At 61.1% G+C, this 13,974-nt stretch overlaps 1 protein-coding gene across 1 annotated transcript in view; it reads left to right on the top strand.

Moving 5' to 3' along the window:
- The window catches only part of COL4A2 (collagen type IV alpha 2 chain), a 136,694-nt gene that overhangs the window by 99,956 nt on the left and 22,764 nt on the right, over window positions 1–13,974 (top strand). Inside the window, exons 14-22 of the mRNA XM_051849971.3 lie at window positions 33–68; window positions 158–208; window positions 1,613–1,657; window positions 2,826–2,879; window positions 3,523–3,589; window positions 5,568–5,678; window positions 6,087–6,236; window positions 8,647–8,739; window positions 9,405–9,568. Of these exons, the coding sequence (XP_051705931.2) occupies window positions 33–68; window positions 158–208; window positions 1,613–1,657; window positions 2,826–2,879; window positions 3,523–3,589; window positions 5,568–5,678; window positions 6,087–6,236; window positions 8,647–8,739; window positions 9,405–9,568 (771 nt within the window). The remainder of the gene's footprint in view (window positions 1–32; window positions 69–157; window positions 209–1,612; window positions 1,658–2,825; window positions 2,880–3,522; window positions 3,590–5,567; window positions 5,679–6,086; window positions 6,237–8,646; window positions 8,740–9,404; window positions 9,569–13,974) is intronic.

Below are 13,974 nucleotides of genomic sequence, written 5' to 3'. Positions count from 1 at the left end.
CGAGCGTTTCTCACTCTCCGTCTCCTTTGCAGGGTGAAAAAGGAAGCGAGGGAGAGCCAGGGGCCATAGTAAGTCTGGGCCGGGGATGGCGCGGCGGGCTCCGGGTCCCGGGACCCTGGAGGACCAGAGCCCGCTTCACCTCCTGTTCCTCTCCTAGGGCATCTCCCTGAAGGGAGAGGAAGGGATCATGGGCTTCTCGGGCTCACGGGTAAGCCACACGCCGACGGCGTGACCGCCGCACTCGGGGCTGCTTCCGCTTTGCTTCTCAAGTCGGCTTGCTTTTCCAGAGCTGCTTCAGGTCCACGCGCGCATGAGCACAAACCACAGGGGTCCCTGCTCCCCGCCCTCCGCCACAGGTCCCCTGCACCCCTGCACCTGCGCAGGACGTGTGGAAACCCAGGGGGTCCCCCAGCACCTGCGCAGGACGTGTGGAAACCACAGGGGTCCCTGCTCCCCGCCCTCCGCCACAGGTCCCCTGCACCCCTGCACCTGCGCAGGACGTGTGGATACCCAGGGGGTCCCCCAGCACCCCTGCACCTGCGCAGGACGTGTGGAAACCCAGGGGGTCCCCCCGCACCCCTGCACCTGTGCAGGAGGTGTGGAAACCCAGGGGGTCCCCCTGCCCCTGCGCAGGAGGTGTGGAAACCCAGGGGTTCCCCGAGCACCCCTGCACCTGTGCAGGAGGTGTAGAAACCCAGGGGGTCCCCCTGCACCTGCACAGGAGGCGTGGAAACCCAGGGGGTCCCCGAGCACCCCTGCACCTGCGCAGGAGGTGTGGAAACCCAGGGGGTCCCCCTGCACCCCTGCACCTGCGCAGGAGGTGTGGAAACCCAGGGGGTCCCCCTGCACCCCTGCACCTGCACAGGAGGTGTGGAAACCCAGGGGATCCCCCTGCACCTGCGCAGGAGGTGTGGAAACCCAGGGGCTCCCTGAGCACCCCTGCACCTGCCCAGGACATGTGGAAACCCAGGGGCTCCCCGAGCACCCCTGCACCTGTGCAGGACGTGTGGAAACCGTGCACCTCCCCCTGGAGCAGGGCAGGGAGCGGAGCGGCCATGTGGCTGTGCCAGCCCCCCTGGGGCTGCCGTGAGCAAAGCTGCAGAGACCCTGGGCAGAGCTTACACCTGGCTGTCCCGGGGTCCGGGCTCAGTGCTCCCTCTTGGGCGTCTCCTCCCCAGGGGCTCAGCCCCCTGCCAGGCAGCTCCTGCCTGCCGCCCCCACCCTGCCCCTCCCCTGCGCCTGGCCCCAGGCTGAGTCCAAGGATCCGGGCACGAAGTTCCTGCGCGTGTCACCACGGCTGGGACACAAGGATGGAGTCTAGCTGCTAGTTCGCCATTAGATTTGTTAGCAGTTTTGTGTGCTTCAGGATTTGGGCCCAAGGTTGGCTCTGTGCTCGGGGTGTGTCCGGCCCAGTGGGCGGGCCCTGCTCTGTGCTCAGGGGTGTGTCCTGTCCAGCCCCATGAGCAGGCCCTGCTCTGTGCTGGGGGCATGCCCGGCCCAGTGGGCAGGCCCTGCTCTGTGCTGGGGGCGCGTCTGGACCCTCCGGCTGGCCATCCTGGGCTTGCACTTCACTTGCTGAGCTGCCCGCGCCTCTGTCTTCTCTTCCACCCAGGGCGCCCCTGGCTTGGATGGCGAGAAGGGATCCCCCGGACAGAAGGTAAGTGCCTGCACGTCCCACGGGGGCGCAGGAGGAGCTGTCGTCCCCAGGAAAAGGCGTGGAGAGAGCCCGAGCTGTCCTCCCAGGCCAGTGACCATACCCGAACTGGTCACCGCCCGCCTTGGTCTCCGCCTCTCCGCACCACTCCTCCCCCCAAGCCCCAGCAGCCTGGCTTCTACGCCTTCCGCCCCCATGCCCCATGAGCCATGGCCGATTACTTGTTTTTACTGTGTGGTCTGCAGACAGATACTTGGGGGGAGGTCGTTGATTTAGGAGAAAACGTGGAGAAGTGGATTAAGAATCTGTATCAGCTCTGGAATGGTGCGGGAGAGCGCACACAGAAACAGGGCTTTTTGTGTTGGTGATTCACTCCGTGCACAATCCATGGTGTTGTGGTGTGTGGCCCCTTCCCATGCACACTGGCATCCCCGCATGCCCGTGGACGGCTCCACGAGGCTTACCAAGGACACGTGGCTGAGGGGACCCGTGCTGCTCTGCCCTGTGTCCTACCCCACGTGCCGTGGAGCTGGCTCCACAGCGGCACCTGCATATCGGCCTTGTTCCTCCAGCAAGCCACAGAGAAGGGCAACGCGTGGATGGTTCACGCCAGCTCAGCCGTCAGGCTGGTCCATACCCCACCCCGTGTGTGATGAATGACACGGGGTTCATGCGTGTGTCCTCGCACCTGCTCCTTCCGACATCGGCCCCAGTGGGTGCCCCAACAGATGGCGTTAAAAGATCAAGCCAGCCTTGGGGCCGTGCTGTGTCCTGCTCGTGGCGTCACTACGGCACCGTCAGCAGGCGCTTGAGCACCAGGAGATCCACCACAGGGGTCCCAGACGCTGTGCAGCACAGAGGCCGTGTGGGCACAGAGGGGCATCGGGCTCCGTGGGCACGTGGCCGGCCACGTCAACCACGCGGAGGATCTGTGGCTGATTCTCCAAAACACCCAGAGGGAAAGGAGGGGCAGCTGTTCTGAGGCGGTCAGGCCGCGGTCAGGACGTTGGTCCTTACTGGGCAGAGCAGCTGGAAAAGAGCCCGGCTGGGTGCGCTGTGGCCAGGCTGGGCCGGTAGAGGGCTCTGGTGGGTGGATGCATGAGTCCTCCAAGTGGTCATGCTGCTGTCACTCGTGTTAAGGCCAGATCGACAGTGTGTGTGCTCCTTGCAGGGAAGCAGAGGCGTGGACGGTTACCAAGGCCCTGACGGACCGCGAGGACCCAAGGTGACCCTGCTCTTCACTTCGCTACTTCTGACGGGACCCCGCCTACCCCCTGGATAAGGATCCCCCCCACCCTGGGCAGGAGAGGGGCAGGGACAGATGGGGCTGTTTGGCAGCAGGGGGGCCCCACAGGGCTGTGGGAAGCCGGCTTTGCTGTAACAAGAAGTCGGGGTGCCCCTGGCTCCTGTGGGAGGCGGGACTTGTCTGTAACACATGGGCAGTGGCGGCCTGGTGGGGGCCGTGCCGGGAGCAGGGAACTGGCAGGTGGGCAGCTCCAGGTATGTCCAGGCAGCCTGGACGCTGCGTGTCATAGGGGCAGGTGGCGTGACGCCAGGCTGTCATTGCCTGTCCCCGGGCCCCTGCTCGTCCTTGTCCACGCCGGAAGGGTCCCGCCTGCAGAGCGTGCACTCGCCTGGCCGTTCCTGTGTTTGACAAGGATTGCAAAATGAGATTGGCACCTGCCCGCAGCGCCCCTCCCTCTTGGTGGGTGTGGCTGGGGGCCGGGGCTGGCCCCCGCAGCCTCTGTCCTGTGAGTAAGCGTGGCTGGACAGCCACAGGGACAGTCCACAGCCAGCGTTGTTCCCTGGAAATGCGCACGTCGTCAGGACTCCAGAGCTGAGCTCACGCTGCTGTCTCTCCTGTCCAGGGGCAAGCAGGTGACCCGGGACCCGCAGGACCTCCCGCCTACTCCCCTCACCCTTCGCTGGCAAAAGGTTGGTGTGCAGCCTCTCTCGCGTGCCTCCTCCTGTTTGGGACACAAGTCAGATGCCAAGTCTGGGAGCTCGCCAGGCCTCCGCACCTGCACTGCGCCCACTGCGGCGGGGCCTCAGGCCAGGGGTGCGGGGAGGGACTGGCGTGTGCCACGGCCGGGCCTGTCTGGTCGCTTGGCTCCGCCTTCCAAGTGAGCAGGATCGCGGGGAGGTAGGGTTCCCATGCTGTGATCCGAGCGCTGGTCTCTGAACCTCGTTCTGTGTGTATCTGTGTCGGTTCAAAAAGCATTTTGCGCACAGCCTGTTAATAATCCACGCACATCTGTCCTGGACGTGGTCCCGTGGTGTCGGAGACCCGGGGCAGCAGGTGCTGTTCACGGGCTGGGCGCGTGCCCGGTGGGTGCTGGCCTGGCGCTAGATGATGGACGTGGGGAAACGCACATCTCAGGCAGCATTTCACTTTATTGATCTGAGAGAGGTCTCCCACCTAAATGCCCACAGCAGCCAAGGCTGGGCCGGGGCCAAAGCCGGGAGCCAAGAATGAAACCCAGGTCTGCCGCGTGGGTGACGGGGACCCGGCTGCCGGAGCCCTCACGGCTGCCTGCCAGGCGTGCGTTAGCGGGGAGCGGGAGCTGGAAGCAGGCCCTCCAAGGAGAAACGCAGGCCTTTGATGGCTGGGCTGAAAGCCTATTCCCAGAAAGGCGCTTTAAAGGGTGAGATTTAAAAAAAGAAAGAGAGAGAGACATCCTGGCGTTTCCTTCCTGAGCCCAGCAGCTTGTCTGCTCCCCCATCCATCAAGGACTCGTGTTCCTGCACAGCTGTGCACACTGTCGGCGCCATCACCACGTCCTGTCTCAGCCCGGAGCTGGGCCAGGACAGGACCAGGAGGTCGCCCCCTGCTGGCCCTGGGCACGTTGATGCGGCTCACTGCTCACTGCAGGCCCGGCCGGGGAGGGGACCGAGCCTTGGTGGAGGCGCGGGGCCATTGGACAGCTCCAAGAGGGAACGTGTGGATCCCCCGCAGGAGCCCGGTTCCGCGGCCAAGCTCCCGGGTTATGAATGCAGCCTCGGTGCCTCGGCCACACGGCCGGCCGCTCTCACCGTGGAGCCGGGCCTGGCACAGGCAGCTGGGCCCGGGAGCCACGTGTTCACCGCCTTCAGGGCAACGCAAGCACAAAACCAGCGCATCCTCCCGTTTAAGGCCTTCGCTTTGAGACTGAGATGTGAACGCCCGCACGCAGAGCGAGGGCGCCCCTGAGCACGACAGCGTGGCCGGCCCTGTTCTTTCTCCTCCCGTCTTCCCCGGCTGTGTTCCAGGGAAGGAAGCGCTTCACGGTCAGGTGTTGCTGTTGACACAGCACGAGACCCTGGTGATGCCCTTGCTTGGGGATGGCAGCCGTGGGAGCCGTGGCCACAAAGACGCTCACCCGTGGGAGCCGTGGCCACAAGAAAGCTCACCCGTGGGAGCCGTGGCCACAAAGACGCTCACCCGTGGGAGCCGTGGCCACAAAGGCAGCTCACCTAGCATCCACTAGTGATGCCTCCTGGCTCTGGGGGTGCTGCCGTCAGATCATCTCCCTACATTCACGCTGTGGACTCCCCTGCTCTGCACCCCAGAACGGAGCCCCAGCCCTGCCAAGTGCTCTGGGCTCGGCTGCCCCTCCCCCCGGCCACCCCTCCCTCCCTCAGAAGACTTGGGAGAGAGGTTCGTGAGCTATTGCACAGTCTGTGTCTGCGCACGTGGGGGCCCAGAGACACTGCCTCCCCCTGTTGTGTGGGTTCTCACCGTCAGGCTGCTGTGCCCACCTTCGGAGCCCCAGTGTCTCGGGCATGTGTGCTGCTGTGTCATGTCGAGCCTGCGGGAGACTCGCGTCACCCCGAAGAGCAGAGACCCAGGGTGTGCACAGTGCGCCAGCCACGTGCACAGGACACTGGCCACGGACGCCTCCTGATTCCTCTCCCGGTCTTGTGTCACTTCCAGGTGCCAGAGGAGACCCGGGATTCCCAGGACCCCATGGGGATCCAGGAAGTCGTGGTGAACCGGGGGATCCCGGCCCCCCAGGCTCCCCGGGGCTGCCTGTCAGAGATGAAGGTAAAGTTGTGGCGTGGTCTCAAGAACACCCAGGACCAGACACGCCTCCACTGGGGTCCTAGCCAGAGCCTCCCCTGGCCACGCCGGCTCCGACGGGCCCTGCCCCCCGACTCAGTTACTGGGCTCGGTTACAGCACTAGCAGCCGACGGCGCGGTTCCAGCCGTTGCTTGGGACGAGCGAGGGATCGTGCCGTGTTGTGTCGCGGCTCCTGGGCCCTCATGTGGGAGATGAGGGCAGGGGCTTTGTTAGAGCTGCAAAGGGATGACGGGTGGGGGCGGGGGTGTCCGCCTGTGGCATCGAGGGCAGCCCCGTGGAGCCCCCGTGGAGCCCGCCTCGCCCGCGGGGCTGAGCACCCACACAGCGGCCAGCCCACGGGTGCTGAACGCTCCGACTCTGCTGGATTTCAGATGAGATGAGAGGCCTGCCCGGCGAGATGGGGCCCAAAGGCTTCGCCGGAGAGAAAGGCTTCCCCGCGCTCTACCCAGGCCCGCCCGGCGTGGACGGCAAGCCCGGGCTCCCAGGAGTCCCTGGGCCTGCCGGCCCCCCTGGACCAGACGGTGAGTGGGGGTGGGGGCCGGAGGGAGCCCGCCCTGTGGGTTTTGGTTGTTTCTGTGCCGAATGGTTCCATGCGGCAGTCCAGCGGGCCCGGGGATTAGGGGGTGGTGGGCGCCCCCTGGGGTGCACAGCGGAGGCCCCGCCACCATCTTCACAGTCCTGTGGGCCTTGCCCGCTGTGGCTGCGGCTGCACTTGCGTTCGGGAAGCAGAGGTGAGCTGAGGTCGCTGTCCAGGGCGGGGGCTCCTCAACCCACCTGCCGGCTCAGCGGTGCACGGCTGCGCAGAGCGCGAGCTGCTGGCCTCCTGGTGGCCCGGGGCCCAGGGCTGGTTTCCGACGCCGAGCTCTGTGTTGGCAACCCTCCTTGCCACCGCCAGGACGAGGGCTGCTGGGAGGTACCGGCAGCGTGGCGCCTCACGCTCCGTCTTCCCACCTATTCTCGTTTCGGTCGAAAGGCAGAGAGAGCTTCTCCCCAGATCCCTACTGCGTCCAGGCTGGGGCAGGCCGAAGCCGAAAGCCTGGAGCTCAATCCAGGGCTCCCACTTGGGAGGCAGGGGCCTGGGTAGCTGAGCCCTCAGTCACGGCCCCGGGTGCGCGTCTGCAGGGCGCTGGGCACGGAGCGGAGCTGGCCGCGGGCATCGGCGCTGTGGAGCCCGGGCCCGCCCTGCTCGTGTTTCTGGGTCCAGGGCAATGGGCAGTCGCTTCTCTGCTCCTCCGCTGCGTTCCGCCACAAATCCCCACGTGGCCGGTGTCCCCACGCACAGGAAGCCCGGAGCCACGCGTCCTCGCGGAGATTCGCCAAATGGCTCCAGCAGTCGTCCTGTCTGCTGTGGTCCTTAGAGCTGACATCTGTGATGATGGCTCATGTCTGCAAGCTCCTGTCTGTGTGCACACAGCCCAGCGCCTCTCTCTCTCTTTCTCCCCTGCCCCGTCTCTCTCTCCGCACACAGCCCAGCTCCTCCCTGCAGTCGAGGTCGTCCTCACACTGGGCTGCAAACCTCCCTCCTGAGGGCCCTCTGATGGGCCCCACGGCCTTTGAGACAAAAGCCAAGCCCAGCTGCTCAGACCACGTGGCCCGGCATGCACCTGCCCCCGCCTGCACGCCACCCTGCGCTCCAATCACACCGCCGACCCCCAGCTTCCTCCCGCCGCAGGACCCTGTAGATGCCCGCTTGCTCTAGAACCTTCCACATGCCCTGGTTGGCTGCTCGCTCGTTCTTTGCATGCCCCCCCCCGCCCCTTCTCTGGTGACACTGCTGTGGGTTCAGAGTCCCCAGCGCTGTCTGCTGGGCGTCTGCTCCGCCCCCAGCTGGGCACGGGCGCTGGGCACAGGCTCGGTGAACAAGTGGCCGAGGTGATGACGTGTGCCAAGGCCCGGTGTCCTTGCTCCCCCGGCGCACTCGGACACACCCGGGCCGGCTCCTCCACACGTTCCCTGTGGCAACCTCCCTGTTCCCCTCAGCCCCAGGTGGTGGTTTGGCCACACAGGTTTTCCTCTGTTGGCTCCCGGAGTGCAGACCACTGCCTGCTGAGTGGTGGTGGACAGGGCGGAGCCGTATTCCCCAGGCCTAGGTCAGCTCCGCCCTAGGTCCTGTCTGGGACTTGTGCAGCCTTTCCCTCACCACCAGATGGCGCTCTTCTCCAAGGCCATGGCTGGGCTTCTGTTCCTGTCTAGAGTTCAAGTGGGTTTTTGGTGGTTTTGTTGCTTGAACAGCAGAATGGCCCAAGGGGAGAAAGATCTTCCACCCACTGGTTCACTTCCCAAATAGCCACAAAAGCCAGGGCCGGGCCGGGCCAAAGCCAGGAGCCGAGAGCTCCATCCGGGTCTCCCACCTGGGGGGCAGGCCCCCGGCACTTGAGCCGCCCCCCGCTGCCCCCCGGGTGGGAAGCTGGAGTGGAGGCAGGGGGCCGGGACTCGGATGGGGCTCCTCTGTGGGATGCCGACCCCTGCACCCGTCGTGGGCCGTGGAGCAAGTCCGGCTTCTGTCACCCGTGCCCACGACAGCAGGACGGTGACTTCCCGAGCCCCCTCCCTGGGAAGGGGTTTGGGCCCGAGAAGGCAAGGGTCCCAGTCAGGGCCACTCAGCGATGTCAGCCACACTGAACCCCCTCGGCCCAGTGCACCCGAGTCAGTTACCACTGCATCCGTGTGTGTGCGTGCGTGTGTCTGTGTGTGTGCGTGTCCATGTGTGTCTGTGTATGTCCGTGTCCATGTATCTGTGTGTGTATGTCTGTGTGTGTGTCCGTGGGTGTGTCTGTGTGTGTCCATGTCTGTCCGTGTCTGTGTCTGTGTGTCCATGTGTGTCTGTGTGTGTCCGTGTCCGTGTGTGTGTGCATGTGTGTGCATGTGTGTCCCTGTCTGCAGTCCCCTGGGGCTGTGCTCACGCCAGGCCCCTGCTGGCTTTCTCCTCAGGCTTCCTGTTCGGCCTGAAGGGAGCAGAAGGACGCGTGGGCTATCCTGGGCCTTCCGGCTTCCCGGGGGCTCGCGGACAGAAGGGGTGGAAAGGTGAGACCACCAGGCCCTCAGCACGCGGAAGCCACCGCCCCGCCCCCCTCGGGCCTGCCTGCCTGGCTGCTCCCCCTTGCGGGGAGAGGTCCTGGCCCTTCCCCCTCCACCCTCCCCTTGGCCCCTGCACCCTGGAGACCCCACCCCATGGAAGGAATAGCCCCGGGGTCACCTCCCCAGGGCCTGGGACCACGCTGGAAGCCTCGGGTACACCTGCTTGTCTCTGCGTGCCCGCCCTGGTCCCCGCCACGGCGGGAGAGTCCTTCTGTGCTCACCCGTGGCCTTGGCGCCTGAGACCACGGCGCTGCCCATGTGGCTGCTGTGGCCTGGTGGTGGCAGCCCTGCAGCTCCAGGCACCTCCTCCCCACCCCTGCTGGTCCTGCAGCTTTGCCCACTCCTCTGTGGACGGTCCCCCCGCACCGGGATCTTCCGTGAGCAACAGGGCAGGCTTGCATGAGGACACCATGGCCAAACACTTGGCCACTTACTCTCAGCCCCACTTCCCCGCTCTGAGAAGGGCCCCAGCGGCCCCCCGGGCGAGGGAGCATCCGGGACCCGGCCCTCCCGCCTGCTGGCCTTGCCTCCCCCAGCCCAGCCCTCCCCACCTCCCCTCCCCTCCCTGCACCTGAGACGTCTGACACTCGTTCCCTCTCCCTCCCGTGCAGGCGAAGCCGGGGACTGCAAGTGCCTGGAAGGTGACCAGTTCCCCGGGGGGCTCCCGGGGCTGCCAGGACCCAAGGGTGTCCCCGGCCTCAATGGGGAGCCCGGGAGCAAGGGGCAGCAGGGAGACCCCGGGCAGCACGGCATCCCCGGGTTCCCAGGGTTCAAGGTGAGTGCCGAGCTGGGAGATGGCAGAGTCATGGTGTGGATTCTGTATCCAGGACACCGCCCAGCTCACATCATAGCGAAGTCTTTTATTTGTAAAAAGAAACAAATTTCATGTATTTCATATATATAGGTTTTTTTAAAGGCAGAATTAGAGAGAGAGACAGAGAGAAAGGTCTTCCTTCTGTTGGTTCACCCCCCAAATGGCCACTACGGCCGGCACACTGCGCTGATCCAAAGCCAGGAGCCAGGTGTTTCTCCTGGTCTCCCATGCGGGTGCAGGGCCCAAGCACTTGGGCCATCCTCCACTGCCCTCCTGGCCCACAGCAGAGAGCTGGCCTGGAAGAGGAGCAACCAGGACAGAATCCGGCGCCCCGACCGAGACTAGAACCCGGGGTGCTGGCACCACAGGCAGAGGATTAGCCTAGTGAGCCATGACGCATATATATAGTGTTCTGTTTTGTTTTGGTTTTTACTTATATTTATTTGTTTGAAAAGCAGAGTTAGAGAGACCAGAGAGGATCTTCCATCTACTGGTTCACTCCCCCACCAGCCACAGTGGCCAGGGCTGGGCCAGGCCAAAGCCAGGAGCCAGGAGCAGCTTCTGGGTCTCCCAAGTGGGTCAGGGGCCCAAGCACTAAGGCCATTGCTTTCCCAGGCCATTAGCAGGGAGCTGGATCAGAAGTGGAGCAGCCGGGACTGGAACCGGCACCCACGTGGGATGTCGGTGGCACAGGTGGAGGCTTTACCCGCTACGCCACAGTGTTGGCCCCCTGTGTAGTTTTAGGAGCATAGTGATATCTCCCACCCTCCATCCTCCTTCCTTTGTTATTTTTCTATTTAATTTTGGCAATGACCTCCTTTAATCACAAGCTTAACCCTCCACTAAATAAAGAATTCAGCAAGTAGTAGGGGGAAAGCCACCGTTCCTCGGGAGTATAGACATGGGCTGCAATCAATCATCAAATCCAGAAACGTTGGCCGGCGCCGCGGCTCACTAGGCTAATCCTCCACCTGCGGCGCCGGCACACCGGGTTCTAGTCCTGGTCGGGGCGCCGGATTCTGTCCCGGTTGCCCCTCTTCCAGGCCAGCCCTCTGCTGTGGCCAGGGAGTGCAGTGGAGGATGGCCCAAGTGCTTGGGCCCTGCACCCCATGGGAGACCAGGAAAAGCACCTGGCTCCTGGCTCCTGCCATCGGATCAGCGCGGTGCACCGGCCGCAGCGCGCCGGCCACGGCGGCCATTGGAGGGTGAACCAACGGCAAAGGAAGACCTTTCTCTCTGTCTCTCTCTCTCACTGTCCACTCTGCCTGTCAAAAAAAAAAAAAAAAAGAAATCCAGAAACGTCAGCTTCGCTCCTACACATTGTGTTTTCTTGTGCTCTGTACATGAGTTACAACTCGGGGAAAACACTTGATATCTGGCTTTTCGAGACTGGTTATTTCACTGAGTATAATCGTTTCCAGTCGCATCCATCGTGTTGTGAGACAGGAGTTCATTCTTCTTTATGGCTGAGTGGTTCTCCATAGTGTGTCTGTCCCGGAATGTGTGTATCCAGTTATCGGCTGATGGACATCTCGGTTGGTTCCGCATCTTAGCTAGTGTGAGTTCAGCTGCTGTCAACATGGGGTGCAGACAACTCCTTCAAATGCTGGTGTCATTTCCTTTGGGTCAATTCCCAGCAGTGGGATGGCTGGGTCGTATGGCAGATCCGGTCTCAGGTTTCTGAGGAGTCCCCAGACTGTCTCCCATGGTGGTTGTACCAGCTTACATTCCCATCAGCGGGGCATTGGAGTAACTTTGGCCCCACATCCTCGCCAGCATTAGTTGTTTGTTGATTTCTGTGTGAGAGCCATTCTGACTGGGGGAGGTGAGACTCGTTGTGGTTTTGACTTGCATTTCCCCGACAGCTAGTGAGCCTGAGCGTGTTTTCACGTGTCTGTCGGCCGTTTGGATTTCACCCTTTGAGAAATGCCTGTTCAAGTCCGTTGCCCATTTCTGAACTGGGCTGTTTGTTTTCTTGTTGAGTTTCTTGAGCCCCTTGCATGTTCTGCATATTAATCCTTTATTAGATGTGTGGTTTGCAAGTGGAGGTCTACTTTTCCCAACACCATTTGTTGAAGGACTGTGCTTCCTCCAGGGACTGATTTAGCTCACCTGTCAAAGTGCATGGACTAATCTCTGGGGTCTCTGATCTGTTCCATTGGTCACATGTCTATTTTATGCCAGTACCAGGCTGTTTTGATTATAACCACCCTGGAGTATGCCTTGAAGTCTGGTATTGTGATGCCTCCGGCTTTGTTTTTTATCATTTAGGATTGTTTTAGCTATTCAGGATCTCTTGTGATCCTATATGAATATTAGGGTCATTTTTCCACAGCTGAGAAGAATGTCCTTGGTATTTTGATTGGGATCACATTGAATCTGTAAATTGATTTGGCTAGTATGGCTATACTGATTATATTAATCCTTCCAATCCATGAACATGGAAGACTTCTCCATTTTTTGTGTCTTCTATTTCTTTCCTTAATGTTTTGTGCTTTTCATTGTAGAGATTTTTCACATATTTGGTGAAATTTATCCCAAGATATTTAAATTTTTCTAGCTATTTATTAGCTATTGTGAGTGGCACTGATCTTAGCAGTTCTTTCTCAGCCATGGCATTGTCTGTGTATGCAAAAGCTGTTGATTTTTGTGTGTTGGTTTTCTGTCCTCCAGCTTCACCGAACTCTTATGAATTCCAGTTGTCTTAGTGGAGTTTTTTTGTCTCCCAGTTGATAGAATCATATCACCTGCAAACAGGGATAGTTTGACTTCCTCCTTTCCAATTTGTGTCCCTTTGATGTCTTTTCTTGCCTGGTGGCTCTGGCTAAAACCTCCAGGACTCTACTGGATATCAGTGGTGACAGTGGGCATCCTTGTCTTGTCCGGATCTCAGCGGGAATGCTTCCAACTTTTCCCCACTCACTATGATTCTGGCCGTGGGCTTGTCATAAATGGCCTTGATTGTATAGAGGAATGTTCCTTCTATACCCAATTTGCTTAGAGTTTGCATCATGAAAGGGTGTTATTTTATCAAATGCTTTCTCTGCATCCATTGAGATAACCATATGGTTTCTGTTCAGCAGTGTTAGTGTGGGCATCACACTGAGTGATCTGTGAATACTGAACCATCCCTGCATACCAGGGATAAATCCCACTTGGTCTGTGTGGATGATCTTCCTGGTGTGTTGTTGGATTTGATGGGCTGGAATTTTGTTGAGGATTTTTGCATCAATGTTCATCAGGGAAACTGGTCTGTAGTCCTCTCCTCTGTTGCGTCTTCTTCTGGTTTTGGGATTAGGGTGCTGCTGGCCTCAGGAGGAGTTTGGGAGGATCCCCTCCCTCAGTGGTTTTGAGTAGCTTGAGAAGAATTGGGATTCGTTCTTTAAACGCCAGGTAGAATTCAGCAGTGAAGCCATCGGGACCTGGGCTGTTCTCTGCAGGGAGGGTCTTTATGACGGAGTCGGCCTCCGTCTTGGTTATGGGCTGTTTAGGTTTTCTGTGTCTGCATGCCCACCAAATAAAGGGTTCAACAGATAAACAGGGGGAGGCCCTGGGTCAGCAGAAATACAGGCAGGGCTGTAACTGGGAACCCGTGAGAGGGGCTCCCCTCTGCCAACAACTCGGCATCTTGTGCAGATCTCCTTAGTGCGGAAAGCAAGGCCTCCAGGTGGGCCGTGAGCTCCCCGTGCCTGAAGGGTCAAAGTTCCTGCTGTGGCGGCCCTGGACAGGGCGGCTTCTGTGTCCTGCCTAGAGATCTTCCGAGCAGGTCCTCTTCCTGGCGGGTTTTCCCAACCGTTTCATAGCAAAGTTTAGATGCATGTGAAGAAGTTCTACCCCTATTAAAAAGCAAGTGCAGATGTCCAGAGCCAGAGTCCGTCGTTCAGCGATGGAGAAAGGCGTCGCTGAGGACACGAGGCTGGGCAGGCGGGATGATCGGGCTCCTAGCGTGGTGCGAGGGGTGGCGGCCACGGAAAGCCACGGCTCAGAGGAGCCTGGCTGTGCCCGCCTGGGACCTGGGAGTTCTGCAGAGAGGAAAATGCAGTCCCAGGCCCCTTGCTGCCTCATGGACTTCGCCTCCCACACACAGGGGCTCGCCCCGCTGGGTCCCACGCGCCCCGAGAGCATCTGTCCAAGGCCCTGGGTGTGTGTGTCGTCCCGCAGTGAATGGCAGTGCAGTGGGGACAGCTCACGTCTGCACTGATGGGGTACAGGCGTCGGCCAGTAAGTGAATTCACAGTGAATTCACATGGACGTGTTTATTGAGTGCCTGCTGGGGACAAGAACGTCTCCCCTCTCTGCAAAGCACTAACTGGACCCATCAAGTGTGGAATCTTCCAGGAGCGAGAACTCATGGTCACTTGTGAGGC

The sequence above is a fragment of the Oryctolagus cuniculus genome, chromosome 9, assembly GCF_051225735.1.
Source record: "Oryctolagus cuniculus isolate XC-2025 breed Fujian yellow rabbit chromosome 9, ASM5122573v1, whole genome shotgun sequence".
In the NCBI taxonomy this organism is placed as follows: Eukaryota; Metazoa; Chordata; class Mammalia; order Lagomorpha; family Leporidae; genus Oryctolagus; species Oryctolagus cuniculus.
The sequence above is the reverse complement of the archived record's forward strand: the minus strand, read 5'-3'. Positions and strand labels throughout refer to the sequence as shown.